At 42.9% G+C, this 19,731-nt stretch overlaps 1 protein-coding gene across 3 annotated transcripts in view; it reads right to left on the bottom strand.

Annotated features, from left to right (window-relative positions):
* The window catches only part of col11a2 (collagen, type XI, alpha 2), a 52,804-nt gene that overhangs the window by 6,798 nt on the left and 26,275 nt on the right, over window positions 1-19,731 (bottom strand). For all 3 annotated transcript variants that reach the window (XM_086193293.1, XM_086193291.1, XM_086193292.1), the window contains 48 exons: window positions 18,833-18,952; window positions 16,805-17,020; window positions 15,753-15,806; window positions 14,882-14,923; window positions 14,723-14,785; window positions 14,558-14,632; window positions 14,226-14,312; window positions 13,921-13,977; window positions 13,741-13,794; window positions 13,539-13,592; window positions 13,275-13,328; window positions 12,969-13,022; window positions 12,781-12,834; window positions 12,646-12,690; window positions 11,962-12,015; window positions 11,465-11,509; window positions 11,256-11,309; window positions 10,703-10,747; window positions 9,505-9,558; window positions 9,372-9,416; window positions 9,143-9,196; window positions 8,968-9,012; window positions 8,404-8,457; window positions 8,195-8,302; window positions 7,417-7,470; window positions 7,248-7,301; window positions 7,089-7,133; window positions 6,846-6,899; window positions 6,241-6,285; window positions 6,085-6,138; window positions 5,873-5,926; window positions 4,922-4,975; window positions 4,613-4,810; window positions 4,445-4,498; window positions 4,160-4,267; window positions 3,961-4,068; window positions 3,804-3,857; window positions 3,586-3,639; window positions 3,217-3,324; window positions 3,065-3,118; window positions 2,878-2,931; window positions 1,631-1,684; window positions 1,483-1,536; window positions 1,267-1,374; window positions 1,126-1,179; window positions 961-1,014; window positions 816-869; window positions 545-598 (listed from right to left, as the gene is read on the bottom strand). In XM_086193293.1, coding sequence (XP_086049419.1) covers window positions 545-598; window positions 816-869; window positions 961-1,014; window positions 1,126-1,179; window positions 1,267-1,374; window positions 1,483-1,536; window positions 1,631-1,684; window positions 2,878-2,931; window positions 3,065-3,118; window positions 3,217-3,324; window positions 3,586-3,639; window positions 3,804-3,857; window positions 3,961-4,068; window positions 4,160-4,267; window positions 4,445-4,498; window positions 4,613-4,810; window positions 4,922-4,975; window positions 5,873-5,926; window positions 6,085-6,138; window positions 6,241-6,285; window positions 6,846-6,899; window positions 7,089-7,133; window positions 7,248-7,301; window positions 7,417-7,470; window positions 8,195-8,302; window positions 8,404-8,457; window positions 8,968-9,012; window positions 9,143-9,196; window positions 9,372-9,416; window positions 9,505-9,558; window positions 10,703-10,747; window positions 11,256-11,309; window positions 11,465-11,509; window positions 11,962-12,015; window positions 12,646-12,690; window positions 12,781-12,834; window positions 12,969-13,022; window positions 13,275-13,328; window positions 13,539-13,592; window positions 13,741-13,794; window positions 13,921-13,977; window positions 14,226-14,312; window positions 14,558-14,632; window positions 14,723-14,785; window positions 14,882-14,923; window positions 15,753-15,806; window positions 16,805-17,020; window positions 18,833-18,952 — 3,225 coding nt within the window. The remainder of the gene's footprint in view (window positions 1-544; window positions 599-815; window positions 870-960; window positions 1,015-1,125; window positions 1,180-1,266; window positions 1,375-1,482; window positions 1,537-1,630; window positions 1,685-2,877; window positions 2,932-3,064; window positions 3,119-3,216; window positions 3,325-3,585; window positions 3,640-3,803; window positions 3,858-3,960; window positions 4,069-4,159; window positions 4,268-4,444; window positions 4,499-4,612; window positions 4,811-4,921; window positions 4,976-5,872; window positions 5,927-6,084; window positions 6,139-6,240; window positions 6,286-6,845; window positions 6,900-7,088; window positions 7,134-7,247; window positions 7,302-7,416; window positions 7,471-8,194; window positions 8,303-8,403; window positions 8,458-8,967; window positions 9,013-9,142; window positions 9,197-9,371; window positions 9,417-9,504; window positions 9,559-10,702; window positions 10,748-11,255; window positions 11,310-11,464; window positions 11,510-11,961; window positions 12,016-12,645; window positions 12,691-12,780; window positions 12,835-12,968; window positions 13,023-13,274; window positions 13,329-13,538; window positions 13,593-13,740; window positions 13,795-13,920; window positions 13,978-14,225; window positions 14,313-14,557; window positions 14,633-14,722; window positions 14,786-14,881; window positions 14,924-15,752; window positions 15,807-16,804; window positions 17,021-18,832; window positions 18,953-19,731) is intronic.

The following is a 19,731-nucleotide window of genomic DNA, read 5'->3' as shown; positions in this document are numbered from 1 at the left end:
CAAACAAACGTGCTGTCAGAACAGCGGAGGCCCTGGTGGAGCACACCTGAAGACACTCGGCAGGTATTCAGGGTTGATGCTGTCATTAAAAATCTGAAAAGATCTTGCAATTTGAAAATTACAATTTACAAGCCTGGAAAAGTTTTTGAAAAATAATCAAAGTCTGAAAAAATGCAAAAATTCATGGGAATTTGCTTCAAAACCTACAGCAGACTGCTACATAATATGAGTGACATTAATATCATGGCTTCCTTGTATCTTTAGAGTGTATGCAGTTCAGTTTGAACAACCGAGGAAACCTTTCTGTTATTATTGGTTTACTTCACATGGTTATGTATCGCACCACAAAGCCTTGTGTCTGGTTTCATTCATTATGCTTGTAACTTTTGACATAAGTTTATCTTCTTATTTTTCATGTGGATTTTCAGGGGAATCTACTGTCATGGAAAGTCTCCTGAGTTTAATTCTGTAAAAGCGTGGATGAAGCTACGCAGTCGACGCTGCGCCCGTCGGTGCACTAGCAGGGTTAAATGGCTCCCGTCACCTTGGTTCCCTTTTCTCCCTGACGTCCCTCGGGTCCTCTTGTTCCAGCCGGACCCTGGAGAATGACAGATGGATGAGAAGTGAGGCAACAAACCGAAAACATATCAAACTTTCTTATCAAGTACAAAGCCTTAAAAGCTCGGCGGGATTCTTCTGACTCTCCGCCAACATCATCTGCCCTTGTTAAGGGATGGACAGCGTAGCGGCCACCGTGATGTTCTCATGGTCATTCGTGGCACCAGGAGCCTGTTGGGTGAAGAATGTGTCCTTACCCTCTTTCCTGGGGGCCCTGGAGGTCCGTTCTCACCAGGGGGTCCTGGAGAGCCCTGCAGTGGGAGAGAAAAGAAGTGGATCATGCAGGAGAAAGATGATTTACAAACGCTAACTCACTTCATCACTTATTAAATGTGGACATACAGATTCTCCTGGTTCACCATCTTCTCCTCGTTCTCCCTTGGCGCCATCTTGACCCTGGCGATGAAACAGTTACTAGCTTCTATAGCAAATCTAAAGAGCAAATCTGAAATAGAAAACGATACCGATAAGATGCTGATACCCATGATTAATAAAAACCATACTCACTCTGGGTCCAACCTCACCAGCAGGACCAGGATCACCAGGGAAACCAACTGGACCCTAATGATAGTGGGAACATTCAGATAAATAAATGAAAACGTGAGGAACAAACAACACAATGAGTGAACGTGTGTTTGAGTCTCATACAGGGTTTCCTTTGGGTCCATCATCTCCAGGTCGTCCTCTTCCTCCAGGAGGTCCGCCTGTTCCGGGTTGTCCTGCCTCTCCCTTCTCTCCACGCTCTCCTCGAGGACCCTGTCCACGCAGCGGTTAGTTAACTCATGGCTGTTGTATTAACTCACCACAGTCTCTTGATTTCTTAACCCCCCCCAGTCTTCAGGGGTCAAACACGCAGCCACTAACCTTCTTTCCTGGCTCTCCTCCGATTCCAGGTGGTCCAGGCTCACCAGGTTCTCCCTGTGGAGTGTGCAGGGTGTCGTTTAGTTTTCTGAACAGATTTAATCTCAGTTTTTAAATGGGATTTCATGTATATCAAAGGTATCTTCTGCACCTTCTCTCCAAGAGGTCCAGGGTTACCCAAACCACCAGGAGGACCTTGAGGACCCTAAAACACACAAAACCAGAGATAAGAGTTTATATATAGACATTTTATAAATATACACTCACATTTAATACTTCAAATAAGTTTAAAAAAAAAACATAAAAAATTAATTGACTGTTTAAATTATAATTCAGGCTGCTGTTTAATTTTCTATTCTGCTGTTGAGGAGCTTGTGTTATCAGTGGCGTCTGAGGGGCGTGGAACAGGGAGAGGAAGAGCCTGGGAAATTTGGGGACATATTTACCAGAGCACCACCTGCTGGCAAGAGGAAATGTCATGGTTAGTTGTTTTTTTTTTACACTTTGATGGGCTCCTCCTTGCAGGTCCACCAGGTCCATCTTAAATGTGTTCAGAACCACCTTAAGAACATAGTGATGGGTAAATATGAAGATGTGCAATTTTTCATTACGGTGTTACCGTAGCAACAAAATCAATTGTGATATTCAGCCAAAGAACAGGGAAACTGCAGTAGCTTGACTCCACATGATCGGATGTTTTCCAAACCTCCTGCTGAAGTCATCGCACCACCAAGTGGTTACAGGAAGTAAGCCTGATGGACCGAACATCAAAATGAAGACCATGCTGTCTTCAGTTGATGCACAGAAACATCATAGTGTAACTCTGTGTTTGCTAGCGCCATCTAGTGGATGAAGGAAGTAGTATTTGCACTACAGTACAGTGTTTGTCTGCTCCTTCATGCAAAATCCAAGCACAATCACATTTCATGTCCCTCTCAGTTTATGGGACGGACACACTCCACATATGCAGGTGTGTGTATGTGTGTATGTGTGTGTGTGTGTGTGTGTGTGTGTGGGTGGGTGTGTGTGTGGGGGGGGGGGGTCTGCTCATCTCTGCTTTAGCTTGAAGTAGGACCCGAGCATGTGCGACACAGGTTCTCTACTTTTTCTGTTTCATTTGTAGGAGCTGACGCATACTTACTTATACTATGCTAATAAACAGATTGTGATTCTGGTTCTGCATCACACTCTTTAAAAACATTCTCATCAGTATGGCGTCCTGTTTTCTGTCATATTGAAAAAAAAAAAGTCTCTGGATCAACAAATTAGTCCTGTTGAACACGCTGACCCTCATGTAAGTTTCAATTGTCAGGTAACACTTGTACAAGATTATTTCTCATTTACAGTTACATGGATTAAATTGTGGTTATTTTATAAATGTGAGGTGTGAACACTTACATCAGCGCCACTGGGTCCAGCTGGGCCACGTGGTCCTGGAGGTCCTGGAGGACCCTGAACACACAGACAGGCTCATGTTTTAATAGTTCTTCACTCACGTCAGTGAAGCCAGATGATGAACTTGCAGTCACACAGAGTTCATGCCATTATGAGAGCAGGGACGTCTGCTGGCGCCACTGAAACTCACCAGGGGTCCAACATCTCCGGTCTCTCCCTTCTCGCCGGGGGGTCCTGGTAGTCCCTGCAGGACAGAGGAGAGAGAGAGTTACTCTGCAGCATAAAATCAGAGTGTGTCTCATTAGCAATGGCATGATAAAGATTTGAGTCAATGGCTCCTACCTGCAGTCCAATGGGTCCTGGGGCTCCGGGGAACCCTCGGGATCCTTCGTCACCTTTAGCTCCAAACGGCCCCTGCTGGCCCCTCGGTCCAAGCTCTCCATCAGCACCCTGCACCACAGAAGAAGAGAAGCAAAGCCTTTGGGATTAAAGTCACAAAGCTGTGAGGACTCGAAATAATTTACAGATTATTAGGGAAACGTTTCTCCAAATATTTTCAGATTTATGTCTCCTGCAAACTACAGAACAATTGTGACTTTTCTGCTGCACAGGAAGTGATGCATAGAAGCACTTGTAGCAAGTTTCTATAATCCAGAACAATTACAATCAATAGTCACAGCTTTACTTCTGCGTTCATGAGTCTGTACTTACAGCAGGACCAGGCTGACCGACAGGACCCATGGGCCCAGGTGGACCAGGGGGACCCTGAGAACAAGGACAGTAACATAAACTCATTTTTTTTTAAAAAACAACAACAAGCAGAGATATAATGAGGTCACGTAAATTAAGTTCTGATCACTTGCCAAAAAAAACCAAAACAAAACAAAACAACAAACTTGAGGGTTTTGTGATGTTTCAGTTTCACTCACATGCTCTCCTTTGGCTCCCTTCGCACCCTTCTGACCGTGTTCGCCAACTTCACCCTGCGATGACAATGACAACAGAAGTTACAGACAAAGATATGGATGGATAAATAACTTTTACTCTGTAACACATGACATCACTGGGGTAGAGATTGTTACTGGCCTTGTCTCCATCCTCTCCCGGTACTCCTGGTGATCCAGCAGGACCTGGAAGACCCACAGGACCCTGGACTCCATCCCGACCTGCAGGTCCAATAGGACCTTTCTCACCCTGAGAGAGAGAGATGGACAACAGTCACTGTGTAACAAGAATACCTGATATTTTCATTTGGAGTTAGACACAAACATCTTTAGATACTCACAGGAACTCCCTTCTCCCCAGCAGGTCCTGGAGGCCCCTGAGGACCTGGTCTTCCTGGAGGTCCAACAGGTCCAGCAGTACCAGCGGGTCCCCTCTCACCAGGAGACCCCTAGACAGAAGACAGAAGTGGTGAGATGACCCCACTGATATGGTGTTTAAAGGCTCTGACCTGACATGAGCTACTGTTAGTGATTTAGCTGAGAAAGCAAAGCGTTAATTAGATATGATCTTATTTTCTACTTCGTTCAATTTGAATCATGGTGATGAAATATTTGGTGAAACGTACAGCAGGTCCAGGAGGTCCAGCAGGTCCTTCACTTCCCTTCAGTCCACCACCTCCCTGGAAGAGAAGACAACAAGGAGTTAATCACTCACCTCAACTGACCCCCACACTTTTATCCACTTTATAGCTAATAAGGTAATCAATAAAAGCAGAGTTCTGAGTGGTGCTCACAGGGGTTCCAGGCAGTCCCCTCTCTCCAGGGAAACCTCTCAATCCCGGTGGCCCATCTTTACCAGGACCTCCTGGAGGCCCAGGGTCTCCCTTGGTGCCCTCCTTTCCTGATGGACCAGGAAGTCCCTGCTCTCCAGGTGGGCCTGGGGGTCCGGGGTGGCCACGCTCGCCCATGGGACCAGTGTCTCCTGATGGACCCTGGGAGGACGGAGATATAGATGGAGAGGGAAAAGAAAAGATGTTAATAAAACTGCTGTGAGTTACCGAAGTTGCCGTGACAACATCCTGGACGATGATGAGGAGACTCACCTGAGGTCCGACGACTCCAGGAGGTCCTGGGGGACCCATCTTCCCTTGGAAACCCTGCAGGAAACAAATTCAGGTTAAGTGCGAGGGAAACACCAGTTTTGATAGAGGCAACTGTTAGCCAGCTCACAAGAGCACAGACGTGGAGGCTACGATCCTGAATATCCTGAGGGCTCTGCCCAGAAGATCAATAAAGTTCAATCTAATCTAATCTGAGTGCTCAATTAGCGCAATGATTAGCGCTTTTTCTCAGGTCAGCTAATGGCTTGTATCTGCCACAACTGCTCATTTGATGGGTTGATCTCAATCAATACATATTTCTAAACCTGAAAATTACAATCTATATTTGCCCTACTGAGGAGACTAAATCCAAGCACCCCCTAATAACAGCTGTTGTTAACTTCCTGTTTGGTTCTGTTGTCCCCTCAAGCTGTACCAGTCTCTCTTCCTCTCTCACTCTTTCATTGTCAAAATTTTCATCATATCTTTTGACTTTTTCCCAGCTCCAGTTTTCCCTGTTATGTTGTTGGGGGCCATCCTGGTTGTAAATGTGAATAATTCCTGATTTTATTGATCCCTGTCATTTTGGTTCCTCCTCTGAAACCCTCCCAGAGGTTTCGTCCATTCATCCTGCGTGAAAACATTTTTTGAATCAATTTTCCTCACCCAAGGACAGATGGTGTTGAATGAAATGTCACATGACTTGAGTGAGCAGCGTCAGTTGGACGCTGAAATTGGATTCAAGCAATCTGCAGCACATCGGTAGGATGCAAATCAACTGTGATAATTTATCTGCCTAAGTCCTGAAACAGTGTGTTTACTCATCACATCACCGACAGCAAGAGCACCAACTATGGAGATGAAGGTGTAAGATATTTGAAGAAAGCCTGTTTAGGTGGCTTACACCAACAGTAAACCGTCATTAAAAGAAATGAAAAAAGAAATAAAACTCACAACTTCTCCTCTCTGTCCAGGGTGTCCGGGCAGCCCGTCCTTCCCTGGTGGTCCCTGTGAGGAAATGTCAGTGAACCAACATGTAGTATTTATTATTTGAAGCTTCCTCGACAAGCACAACCACCAGACCGCTGGGAAAGTTTTCAACATCAAAAGACACCACCCTGATTATATCTGTTTCAGTTTAGAAGATGCAAAAATGTTTTCCTTACAGGGGGTCCCTTTGGTCCGGGGAAACCGTTGGCTCCCTGAGGTCCAGGCAATCCCTGGTGAAACAAAACAAAATATGTTAAGAAAGTACAAGAACAGCTGATGGAGCCATTCAGATTTGAATTAAACTCTTAATCCGATGAAACGTAGGAGCTCACCCTCTCTCCTGGGGGGCCGGGAGGGCCGTCACTTCCTGAAGTTCCCTGGTAAGCAACATTAAACACGCACATTCAAAAAGTGTAATGTTTTATCAATGTATTTTACTGTGCATCGATACATTTCAGTTCTTGTTGGTCAGAAGGCAGATTATTTAAAGAAGATGAAGTAATAATGACAACAACATCCAGCATATGAAATCTGGGTTCCACTTTTTTGACAATAAAGCTTCAACAATTAATCTATTGGTCGACTGGATCATTAACTATTTGGATTACAGATGAATCATCTCAAGTTTTTCTCAAGTAAAAATGTTGCTGGTTGTAGACTCTTAAGTATCGAGATTTGCTGCTTTTTGGTCTTTTATGACAGAAAATGAAGAATATTTGGTTTTGAACTCAAAAAAGAAGGAATTTCCCTTCTCACTTTTAGCCCTGGGATATTGTTGTAAGCATTTTTCAAATTCTATCGATATTTTACAGACTAAACGATTCATTAACTGTTGAAATGATCTGCAGATTAATTGATCATGAAAATAATCCAATGACTAAATGATGATAATTTTGTGAACAGAGAATCAAGCTATCATCAGGATGCATCGACCGACCTTTGCTCCTGGTTTTCCAGTGGCGCCTCTTGGTCCTCTCTGGCCTCTGGGACCCTGATGGACACAAGCAGCTTCCGTCAGTGAGAAGCATCACGCCACAATACCTCAATAAGACAGTAAACGAGACTTACAGAGTTTACATACACCTATAAGAACATATCCTAGCACTTTTTCATCATCACACTAGGATAATAAGCAGACAAATGAATTACTATTTAACTTAAAATGAGTATCAAAAGGTACCGTTGGTCCTCTTTGTCCTCTTGGTCCTGGTTTGCCGGTCAAACCCTGAAAAAGAACACGATCACAGACTCAGAGAGATGAATCTAGACATTATGATTTTTTTTTTCCCCGTCTAGATGAATTGTTTAGCAGCGTGTTTCTGCAGAACCATAAACTCACCCTTGTTCCCTTCTCGCCATTTGAGCCGGGGAACCCAGGGAATCCAAGAGATCCCTGAAAAAATAAAACAGCACAGTCTCACCGTACAGAAGAAGAACAACTAGCAGGCTACAACCAACGAGCCACTCTCATAAACTCCGCAGTGCTCAATACTGTGTGTTGTTCTTACCTTTGGTCCTTGTCTTCCAGGATATCCAGGCAGTCCAGGTACACCAAGTTTACCCTGAAATCACATCAAACACGAGGTCACAAAAGCTGCGTTTGTCTATAGAAAAGTACATATATGTATAAATAAATACATACATAAAACAGCAATGATTTAAATACAAGTAAAGTAATAAAAACATGACTAACATGCAGTGCAGGTCAAAAATCGATCGTTTCAGGTCGACTATTAATCGAGCACAATTTTTAAGTTATGTCTGTTCTAATATGTGAGCCATAAAGTTACATTTAGAACAAATTCAGCATATAAACAGCACTCCGTATTTCACCCAGACAATGTTCTATACATCACAAAGGAGCAGCAAAATTATTTTCAATAAATAAAGTCCCTTTAAATATTTGCTGACAGGTCATATACATCGATAACCCGGCTCCAAACGTGGCTGTGCACAAGTGTGTCAGGACTATTTTGAAGATCATAAATTGTTAAACATACAACAGCCATCCAGTTTCATAATTTACAAAATGTTTGTATGTCTGTGGAAGTACAGGCTGAATGCGGCTGCAGGATTCCAACTCCATAGATACATTTTGTTTGTGGTAAACTCTAAGTCAACGTCCACCAAGTAAATCGACAGCTTTAATTTTGGAAGTGGATGAAGGGACGTCTTGACTGGATGTTAAACCAGCAGTCAGTAAGCGTCTAAATGTTTGCAGGGATGAATCAGGAGCAGCTTGATAACCTGCTGCATGGTGTTACATGATGGAGAAACAGGTCCTACCTTCTCTCCAACCAGCCCGAGAGGTCCGATCTCACCAGGGGGTCCAACACGACCCTTTGGCCCCTCTGGACCATCCTCTCCCCTGGGACCTGGAACGCCGATCTCACCCTGAGAACAAACAGGTACACAAAAAGAGAATAAATCAACCACAGATGTCAAACAAAGGCGAACGAGCCAATGATTGAACGGGTGCGGTGCTTCCATCTTACTCTCTCTCCTTTGGTGCCAAAGTCTCCTTTAATTCCAGGGAAACCATCTTCTCCCTGTTGACGCGAGCAAAGAAAAGCCATGTTTGTAGTGTGAGAGGAAAAACCTTTCAACAGAAGCCTGAGAGCGATGGATTCCGTAGCTGTCCTTGAGAAGAGTAGCTGTCAATAGTTCTCATGTTTGGGACGTGAGAACCTGTTTTGGCTGAGGCTGCGTTTATTTCACAAGCAGGACGTCTGACCCAGCATCTCTTACCTGGCAATAATAAAAAAATATTTAATTTCAAAGGTCTTTTTACTCTTATTTTCCTGCCAGGCGCTAAGTAATTTAGAAATTTCCTGCTGATAATCCCCAACGCAGGAAAATAAATTAGGGGAAAGGCCACGAGTAGTATCAGTGTATCAAACGTATTGTTTTAATACTTCTGAAAAGATTTCAATAAACTGTCCCACACCATGCAGAGGATGCCTCTGAAGTTGCTCAAAGACCCCCGGGGCTGCTTTGAGAGCACCTGATTTAAGAGAAGTGACGTGTGATGAAGAGTTGAACAGAAACTGATCCTTTACCTTCTCTCCCTTGTGGCCCTTGAGGCCGCGGATTCCCTGAGCTCCCTGCAATCAAAATATCGTTGATCAGGAATGTTTGAGGTACTGACATGACATCATTTCTGATGATTTTTTTTTCAACAATTTGCTTTAAAATAAAAAGTTTTCAGAGGTAAAAAATGGTTCATGTACTCACCTTGATGCCCCGAGGGCCAGGATAGCCAATAGCTCCCTGGGGGCCGTTGGGGCCCTGAAGAAGGTCAAAAAGAGAACGACAGGTTAACAACAGAACCGATGACTGATAATACAGTACGTTGGGTGGATGTTGGTTGAATACCATCATAAATTATATCAAATAACTGCTGATAATAAATGGAAATAGAGATGAGTCCTCATGTAGGAGGGTGCAGTGTTGTGGCACCCACCTGGTTTCCTTTGGTGCCGGGAGGCCCCTCCTTTCCTGGGTGGCCCTAGGAGCAACGACAAGGTTAAGCCTCAGGAGGAAAGTCCACTTTTGGTTGAATTTAGCTGTAAATGAATAAGAAGAGACAAACTTACAGGGGGGCCGTCAGCTCCGGGCATTCCTGGTAGACCGGGTTTTCCAGTGGGACCCTGGAGGAGAAAACACAGTGGTTGTGAGTAAATCAAAAACTCCAGTGGATGACAGGCAAGGCTCGATTTGCTTTTCTAATTTAAATGTAACTTTGCGTCTGTTTTCATTTTCCATGGTAGTCCTGGAGGCCCATTAATCATTTCATCAAAATTAATGAGAAGACTTAGCACAAAATAGCAATAACGATAATAAGCACAGTTGTAATATTCACAATACAAAAGCATCCAATCTCTCAATGACACTTTAAGCTCTCCTACTGCCATATTTGATCAGAGCCATCAGGGACCTGCCAACAAACCGGATCATCCCAAATCACAGGAATAACTTTTTTATATCTTTCAAAGAAAAGGCACCTCCCTCCTCTCCCTACTGAAAGAATAAACTCATATTTAATTGGTTATATTTCTATTTTTGTTATATTGTTACAGCAAAACATGACATTGAATCATCCACTTCTAAGTGAGACATAATATCAGTTATCAAACTAACACTTTGGAAGCACATTGCGCCGCCTACATGACCATGAGCGCTGAGACCTCTGCAACCACGTGACCAACTGAATGATTTGAATCTGATTTTGCGTTGCTTCACCATCTACGCGTTACTGTTGCACATGGAAGCAGTGAAGCTGAAGCATGACGGAGGGATGTGGACAGAATGAAACTTAAACTACATGAGACAATCATCTATATATATATATACACACACACACATACATATATATATATATATATACATATTTATTTATATTTATATATTTGCCCACATGACAGTGAGTGAGCCATCACTCATGTCAATTAAACCATGTCTTTAATAAAATGTAGCCCATTTTCTTTGCCATCCTCAAACTCACGCTGCCTTGTAGCTCTAATGTGGATTTTTGTTTTAACAAGAAATCGAGGGTACAAGTTGGTCCTGACATTTTTCATTGCAGGCTGAAGAACAAACTATAAACTTAAGAACCGTTGATAGATTTTCATCTACACTTCTACGTGAATGATTTACCAATCAGCAAGAGAGCGTATGTCTGTCAGTCTGTCTCATCCTGACTGCTGTTGGCTCAGTACATGATCCTGTGTTTCAGTATTTGCTTCCTTTAGATCCATCAGGATGTCTGATATACAGCATATTTAACCGTCGTACCTTCTCCCCTGGGGGTCCGAGAGCTCCCTGAGGTCCTGGCATTCCCTGCAGCGAAAACACACCATCACACGAGGAATACATAACACCCCTCAAAGGGTTTCTCCCCGTCTTCCCCCTCATTAGAGTTTCCAGATTACATGAATATACAAATATTTTGACGTCTCCTACTTCCAGTTCATCATCACTCGTGTCTGTTGAGTTCTGGATCAGGATCAGCTTCTAACCTTTTAACATCGGACTTTCACTGATAATGGAAGACTGTTTTTCCATTCGTTCATTCATAAAAGTGTTTCACAGTCAAACTGTAATATTCGAGGGGGAATTTAACCTTGAAGTCAACTTTTTTACTACTCCATGCTTAGCAATTACCGGGAATGCTAGAATTTATATTTCTCCTATCACTTAAATAGAATTATATTTGTTTATGTATCAATAACCTTAATATATAACCAATATATTGAATTCTAATATATGACATTATTAAGACAATAAGCATCTGCTCATGATTACCGAATCAAGCAATCGATTGAATCGCGACTGTCCCCTGCCTCACCTGAGTTCCTGGGGTTCCCTGCTGACCTGGAGGTCCAGGCTCTCCTTGAGGGCCCTGAGGGACAAACATGGAAAAAGTGAGGTGATGACAGGTGAAAGGCAAACAGCAGGACAGGGGAACTTATGAAAGTGTCTTGTTTCACCCTAACAGGTCGTCATATTAAATGTCTGATAAATGAAAAAGTCATGCGATAACAAAGTCACACTGACCAGGTTTCCCTTGGGACCCTGGGGTCCATCATTGCCTCGAACACCCTGAGAAGAAGAGAGGATGAATAAAGACAATCATCTGAATCAGCATTCAAGTTCAGCGGAGCGATGTCAACAATGCCACCATGAGCGGAAAGTGTCACTGGACCCCAGCAGAAACAGTCTATCCTGATTCTGATGACGACGTTGTGTAGCTTCATGTTTGTGTGAATAACTTTAACCGTGCTGCTGGAAAGGAGAGCTCAACTCCAAACCACTCTCGTATATATAGAGAGAAGTTGGATTCTTGGACTGGGCTGCCAGGATTCTGGGTGCTTCTTGTTATTGTTGTGAGGTGATTGAGTAACATTAAATGTTTTCTTGCGGGCGACTGGATATGCCCGTCGTTGAATCAGTTAGCAGGGTGCTGTTCCAAGAGGTTTAGTGGGCGTTCAGTGGCCACAGAAGGAGAAGACAATACTGCTAAAATAAAGGTGGAACAATGTGGTTTTACTCACAGGAGGTCCAGTGATTCCAGGAGGCCCTTTTGGTCCGAGCAAACCACGAGGTCCCTGAAGGACACAAAGAAACACACAGGTAGAGACACAGTCCAGACAATGAGAAGCACGTCATCTTGGTAGTTTTGAATTCTCTAATTCTTTTCTCTTTCAGTATTATGATCTTAAATGTTCTTTCTGTCTTCTGCTTCTACATTTTTAAATCATTGCCATTCATTGCTCTTGCTTGGGTCTTTCTCATTATCATTTGTTCCTTTTAGTGGTGATGCTATGATAGTTGAGCCTTCAACAACCACCTGTACGGCCTTTTAAAGTGCGCTAGCTAACAAACAGACTTTACAGACTCTGAAATGCACAAAGGTTGCACGAGGATTTTCATGCACACACACGGCTCATATCAAAAGGATATGATAGTGAGAATAATTATCTTTGCAGATCTCCTTCAAAAATGACTGTTTCATGTTGTTTCATATTGCTTTAAAGTGCTTGGTCACATTTGTCTCAAAGACTTGGCAGTCCACTAAAGTGTTGTTAAAATCATTTCACCCTCTAACTGAGGCTGCACCTTCCTCCTCTTCATCGCTGCCCTGCAGCTAAAGTCATTAACCCCTCAACTGTCGCAGCCGTCATGAGTGTGAAAACAGCAGAGTGTGCAGCAGATGAGACTGTCATGGAAACACTCACTGGTTCACCTGGGAGACCCCTTGGTCCGACGTCTCCATCATCGCCCTAAAAAAGCACACATAGAAGCAGCTCGTCATGAGTCAAACTGAGACGGACGTTTGGAACAGCGTCTGCGATCACTTTACGATTTCATACCCGCTCTCCGTCCTCTCCTTGAGATCCTTGGGGCCCCATTAGGCCAGGGTCTCCCTGTGGACGGGAAAAGGAGGAGAACGCTGGATTTAAGAACCCTGGTGGAATTCTTCTTTTGTATTGGTATGTTAACTTTTACATTGGAAGTAGGTGCGACTGGTTTTTTGGGACTGTTTTGCTTTTGGACTCACCCTGTGTCCTTTGTCACCAGGCAGACCAGGAAGACCGTCGAAACCCCGGTCCCCCTGAAAGACACACAAGCATTTGATTTATTATTACCTGGAAGGTAGAAATACATGACAAGTGGAATTAATGAGCAGGAAGTGCTGAGTTGAGACACTGAAAAGGCTGAATGGAACTAAAAAATCATTTTGGAGATTTTATGGCTAAATATCATTTGGCAGATTTACAGTAAGAATAATAACTCACGTATTTTACATATACATATGGAAACTTGTTCCTAATAACACGTCAATGTTGATAATGTCCGTGATTACCTTGACACCAGGCTCTCCGGGCATTCCTCTGGCACCATCAGCTCCAGCGCGGCCCTGCGGGAGAGAACAGACACAGACTTACAGCGCCGTATCAGACACGACTTGGATGAACAGTACTGAATCACTGATCTCTCCAGTCTCGCATGCCTGGTTCAAGTGATGCAGAAAAAGCATTGCTGGCATCTTCCTATCAAACCTCAGCAGCACACGAGCCTCTTTGAGAAGAAAATACACTTGCAAATAAAGTCAGAAGTTTAAACTCACTCGTCTTCCTGCTTTGCCTGGTGGTCCCAGTAATCCCTGGGGTCCCCTGGGGCCCTGACAAGTAAAAGAGCTGTCTGTGGTAAATGCCCGTCATAGATCCAAGTAAACATCATTTGATGTATAAATGATTTAAATGGATGGACTACCACTCTAACGTGAGGTCACAGGTCACGTGGGACAAAACAAATGTTTTTTCTGTTACCTGAGGACCCGGGTCTCCACTTTCTCCCTTCAGACCAGGGCTGCCTGGACTTCCCTGTAACACACACAATCATCAAAATCATCATCATCATCATCATCATCATCATCATCATCATCAAAACTGTCAATTCTTCTTTGTAAATGTTTATCCTGAGAGTTGAGGGTGTGGGTGACACCATACCAGGGGTCCAGGCCGGCCCGTGAATCCCATTGGTCCAGGAGGTCCTTTGAGTGCCATCTAGAAACATCAATGAGATAAATGTTGATGCATTCACATTGCAGCTTGAAGGGAGGATGAAAGATGGGAAATTGGAGAGAGTGACTATAAATCTCTGGATGACACAAGCAGCTAAATATGCAGTGGAGGCCATTGTTTCTGTGCCGTTTGTTTGTTAGTGCCGAATTTCATCAAAATTGGTGGAGAGGCTAATCGCAGGCCGAAGAAGACCTGCACAATGACCGTAAGAAGCTACAGGAAAAACTCACCCTGGCCTGAGACAAGATGGCTGCTGCCTGGGCTTCCTGTGCAGACACCACAGGACCCTTGTCTCCTCCACTCTGACCAAAGCGGAACTGCAACAATACAAGGAAGATACTTTGACATGATGTGAGGGGATGATGTCATGGTGTGTTTGTAGCTGGGATTAGGGAAAAGGCTACAGGTTTGAGGAATACAGGACAACAAACAAGAGCCATCTATGCTGGTGCCATACAAACAGTGACAAATCATTTGCCCAAGTTGGACCAAAAATCCCTTGCATTAATAGTCAGTTCAGTAGTTCTGTATACTAAAGGGTTAAAGGTCGCAGGGGACTCACAGGAAGCATAACTGAGGTTCCAGGAGGTCCAGGCACTCCATCAGCTCCAGGCAAACCAGGCTTACCAGGTAGGCCCTGCAAGGTGGAGAGGTATCAGCACCCAGCCTCAATGAATGAACCGTCACTGGAGGCGGCGTCTCTATACGTCCTCAGACAAACACTCACCCTCTCACCAGGGTCACCGACAGAGCCAGGAGGACCAGAACTGCCAGGGGGGCCAGTAGGACCCTGGAGGATGAAGTGGGATATAACATGAGTATTAATAAATAAGAAGAGCATAGTTTTTCAGAGTTATATTTCAGGTACATTTAGCTAATTACTCACAGCAGGTCCCTCAGGTCCAGGAGGTCCTTCAATCAGCATACCCTGCCAAAGGTGAAAAATGTAAAGCAGGTGCAAGATGCCTGTTTAACTTAAGAGACATTTAGGAAATATATTGCAGCATTCTGGGACAGAATTATGTACTTTTGGGTGAAGAAAACTTAGGTGTTCAATCAGTGTGTTTAGCTTGTTTGCAGGTGAGGAATGACAGGTTTGTTTTTCTAGCTTTTGAGGGATTTTTATGCCATTTCAACTCCCGTTAAAGCTACTATGTGGCGTTAGAAACTACCACTATCCCTGATGGGTTTATCAGATGAAATGACCAGTGAAACAACGTCTACCAGCCGAAGACTAATCCTACTTACTAGCAGGACACAACAGAGGCTGAGAAGGGTCACGTTAGCTGTCATTTAATGCTACTAACTCACTGTCTCGAGATAACGAAGCTCATTGTTTTGTTAACTAGAGAAAAGGGAATTAATGAGCTGAGAAAATGACTTTTTTTGTCAAAATGAGATAAATCAACTTGTGTCATGACAAAATGAGCTTCGGGCTTTTGAGGGAAACACTATGATTTACTCTTGATGTCAAGATAACAGTGTTGTAACAGTATAGCCGCCTTTCTGTTCACTTTTTCTTGTGCGCCACCTTCATATCAGCAGAACGCAACATGGAGGACAGTGATGTCGTTTCTACTGTGTCTTATATTGTTGGCTTTAGTCCGTTTTCCAAACACAGCACCAGCTAAACAATGTTAGAGTGCTAGTTTGAATAAACTTGGGTTTAGTTTGTGTTAGAGATGACATGAAAGTTGCAGACGTCCCTCATGCTTTTCTTTTCTCCACCTGCTCAGGTGGAACAATCAGTAACTCACCGGTTCCAGAACAGCAGGTTCTCCTTTCTCTCCTTTTTGGCCTCTGATGGCAGCCTGAGGAAAACACACATGTAGCCAACAACACCGTGCAGTCAGTATAAATGTCCACACACAGACATCCAGACACAGACACACACAGTGACAGGTAGATGCACACTTACAAAGGACACCCACATTCTATCACACGCGACTGCGCTCACATGCACCTTCATCTAAATGCAGATGATTCAGTCGTTTTCCAAATTTTTCCATCCATCACTTGTAGATTTAGCTTCCTTTCATCTCTGTTTTGCATTGGTAGAGAATCATCTGGGCTTAGCAGCTCTAAAAGAAGCCATACATTGAGGTACATTTCAAAATACATGCCGCAGTAAGTTGCCGCATGCTGAAATGCCTCTTGATTCCCATTTCAACCAGTGATGCAGGAACAAGGTCTTAGAAATGCATTCAGTGTTTCTCTGGGACTGACTGAGGTTGCCGGCAGTCTTAATTCTCTCACCAACAATGCATTTTGGGTGGCAAAAAGAAAATCTAGTGCATAAAATGGGAGCTGAATTTCTCTATGCTTTAAAATAAATGTCTAACTTTAAAAGTTCTCTTTCATGTACGAAAGCTGAGATTGGCGGTGCTCGCTGTTACTAATGTGTGCTATCTCACGAACAAAGCTTGTTATCTGAAGAAACAAAAAAATGAATATGAGATGTAATAAGCTTAATTAACTTAAAGAAAAGCATTGTTTTCTCAAGGTAACGACTAAATTAAGTTATAATCTCAAAGCAAACAGGCTGTTATTTTGAGACAGTATTAAAGATGTAGTTCTTATTGCTGCATTGTATATTTTGGTCTTTCAGGTAGTTTCCAATCATGTGGGTTAAGTTTAGCCACAGAGAACACACACGCGCACACACACACAGACGGCAAACTCCACTCACAAGAGAACATGGAATACACTTTGACAAAGACCAGGATTCAGAGTTGGTTGAAATGTGCTGATGTTATTTGTTGTTGTTGTTGTTATTGTTCTTTTTTGCCTCAGAAGCAAAATAACTTACGCCTCCCTCGTCTGTCACAGCGGACAGGGCGGGGCCCATGTTGCCATCGACCTCCCCAGTCTCCACTAATGGCTCACTGTAGTCCCGATAGGAATAGTCGTATTCCTTCAGACCCACGTCCCCAGTCACATACTCCTCAATGAAGGACTCCTCAACCACACCGCCCGCTTTGGTGGCTTCTACCTCCTCGCCCACCAACGTCGTCTCTTCCTGAGGCTGGTTGGGGTTTATCAGAGCCACGCAGGGATAAAGGGAACGACAGCAGAGGATGAAAAGAAGAGGAAGGAAAAGTGAAAGAAGGGATGTATTTATGATATGAAAAGTTTAGTAAAGTTCAGAAAATAAAGCATGAAAGAAAGGAGGGAATATGTAGAAATAAATGAGTCTTACCTCTTGCAAATAAACAGTGAACAAACAAAACAGCATCTGACTCTGTGGTGACTCTAGTCATGCTTCCCTTAGACTTTCTCGTGTGAATTTCAGCTCTCAACATCCTGCTACCGTCTGTTAATCCTCTATGATTGAGCTGGTGTGTTCACACCAAAGCGTATCCTCATCAGCTTCTGTGCTATATTTATATCATGTATTTGCAGTTTGCAAAACTCACAATGTTCCTGCAAAAAGCTTAAACACACAACTGATGTGAAACACTTGGCGTACACAAGCTGCTGCTGTGTGCTATGCAAAGCGACTGCTATTTTTTAGTTTACTTACCACAGATGCCTGAAAACTATTAAAATCCAATGGAATCATGAGTCTCGTAAAAAAAACAAAAAAAAAAACAACAAACCCCCCCATGATTAAAAATCATTGATGCATTTATTATACGGTAGTATTTGTTCATAAATTATACCAAATAGTAGTATTCATGGAATCAAAACTGAAAATGTTGTCATCAGCTCATAAAAAAGGCCAGATGATGACATGATACATTTTTGCAAACCAAGTAAAACGAGAGAAACAGCCCAGAACTGAGAACCACATTCTCCCGTTCTGACGGCTGCACAGAAAGCGTTTCCTGTAGTCTCCTGTTTACTTCTATTGTCTCTCAAACAACAATGCATTATATTCATCTGCCCCTGTTGCTGCAGGTAAATCTGCACATCAAATATTCCTCTGTGGGCCCCCTTTTCACAAGATTTTTGTCCTCATCTCTAGACCTGATCAAGGGAGGATCTCGAGACCAGGACATCATCTTGCTGTTAAGGAAAAGCGGGAGCCACATAAAAATGTTTGATGATACGAGCAGATGAATGTGGTGCTTTGGTCTTTGAAAGAGGGTTTTTACTACGTGTTGTCTCTTGGCATCGGCGCCGACAAAAGAGTGACGTGTGGTTAGAAAAGTGTGGAGGGAGACACAGCTACAACTACGTGGTTAAACTACAAGGACTGGGCTCACCACCACATAGGAACTGCATAATCTTCTTCCTTTGGTGATGAAATTCTCTCAGATGATGATACATCCTTTTTATGTGAACATGTGTAACTTCTACAGATGGTGATCTATTGTCTTTTTTTTTTCCTTTTCTCTATAACTTTATGAGAGATGTCAAGAGAAATTTCGGAATTTGCACCTTGTAAACGACCTGGAAGTTGTTTGTTTTTTTTCTAAGTCTACGAGTGTTTATAAAATATATAAATATGTATGTGTATATGTATACATTCAATATATATGTGTGTGCTTTGAGAGTCCAACCGATGTATCAGCGTGGTTGATATGGGCCAACTGATAAATCAGTCTATGTTACGCGACATGAAAAGTACAACAGACCATTTTTGGTCAAATTGGGATGATTTGCAATCCCAGTGAATTTGATCATTTCAGTGCTCTGTTGTAATTTTGTAAAATAAAGTCTATTATTTTAAAGTGAAAATACTGGCTCCATTAAATATCTTTGTCCTAAGTTTTGGTTAAGTACATTTGATCAATTTTACAATTTTGTACGCTACCCAATGTATGTGTTCTGTCATGGTTATTTGAATTCTTGGGGATTCCTTGACGCCACTAATCAGTGTGTTGGATTTTACCTGTACAGGGATCTCTTCTTCTGTAATCACCTCACCCTCTGGCTCTGGGACCGTCTCCTCATAGAAATAATCAGTCTCTGTAGGGGTGTGGCCAGCCTCGGAATATTCAGTGTCTACATCCTGATTGGTCAAGTTGACAGAAAACGGGGAGCAGGGAGGAAGTAAGCAGATTTGATCGGAAGAGAGTGGTTAGTTCAAAGTCTGCTTGTAAGTGGTGACGAGTTAAAAGAAAAGGAACACATCATAAAATTGTGGTTGCCGCAAATCAAAAATAACCGGCAACTCACATTTTCAAAGTTGCAAAGATCCATTTTAGAAAAGAAATTTCAGGAGAAATCTCAATGACTATAAATTTTGCCATATGCAAGATTTAGGGAGTTGTTGAGACTGCGTGGCTGAGATTTCTTTTCTGCTGTATTGTTGAACAACTTATGCTTTTCAAAGATTCATGAAAGGGTTGCTCTTGCTGGACTGAGAGCCTTTATCCATCCCTCGAGGTGAAAACATCATACTGTGATGCTTTGGGATGTTTAATGTCACCCAAGACCAGAAAACAGAAGGACAACCCCAATCGACAGCCTCACAGAACACCATCCAAACAAACAAACAAAATTCATTTTCCTGATAAATTAACCTCACTAGTTTCTCTACCTGAAGCAGCTCAGCTTCATAGTAGACAATCATGCACACTGAATGAGCTTGAAGTAAGGAAAAGATCGTTTCTGTGAGGCTGCATTATTCATATTTGATACAAAATATGATCGTGACAGAGAGAAAACACAGGTACTTCCAAAAGGAACGATCATGAGAGAGTGACAGGGAAAGTTTCGTTGTGTTGTGTCGAGTGTGATAGTATTTGTGTTTTCTCAGGTTAAGTTTCCGTACCATAGCAATCCATG

The sequence above is a fragment of the Aulostomus chinensis genome, chromosome 22 (genome assembly GCF_037954235.1).
Source record: "Aulostomus chinensis isolate RoL2024-O1b breed Wild chromosome 22, RoL_Achi_v1.0, whole genome shotgun sequence".
NCBI lineage: Eukaryota > Metazoa > Chordata > Actinopteri > Syngnathiformes > Aulostomidae > Aulostomus > Aulostomus chinensis.
This window is presented reverse-complemented; position numbering and strand designations above follow the sequence as displayed.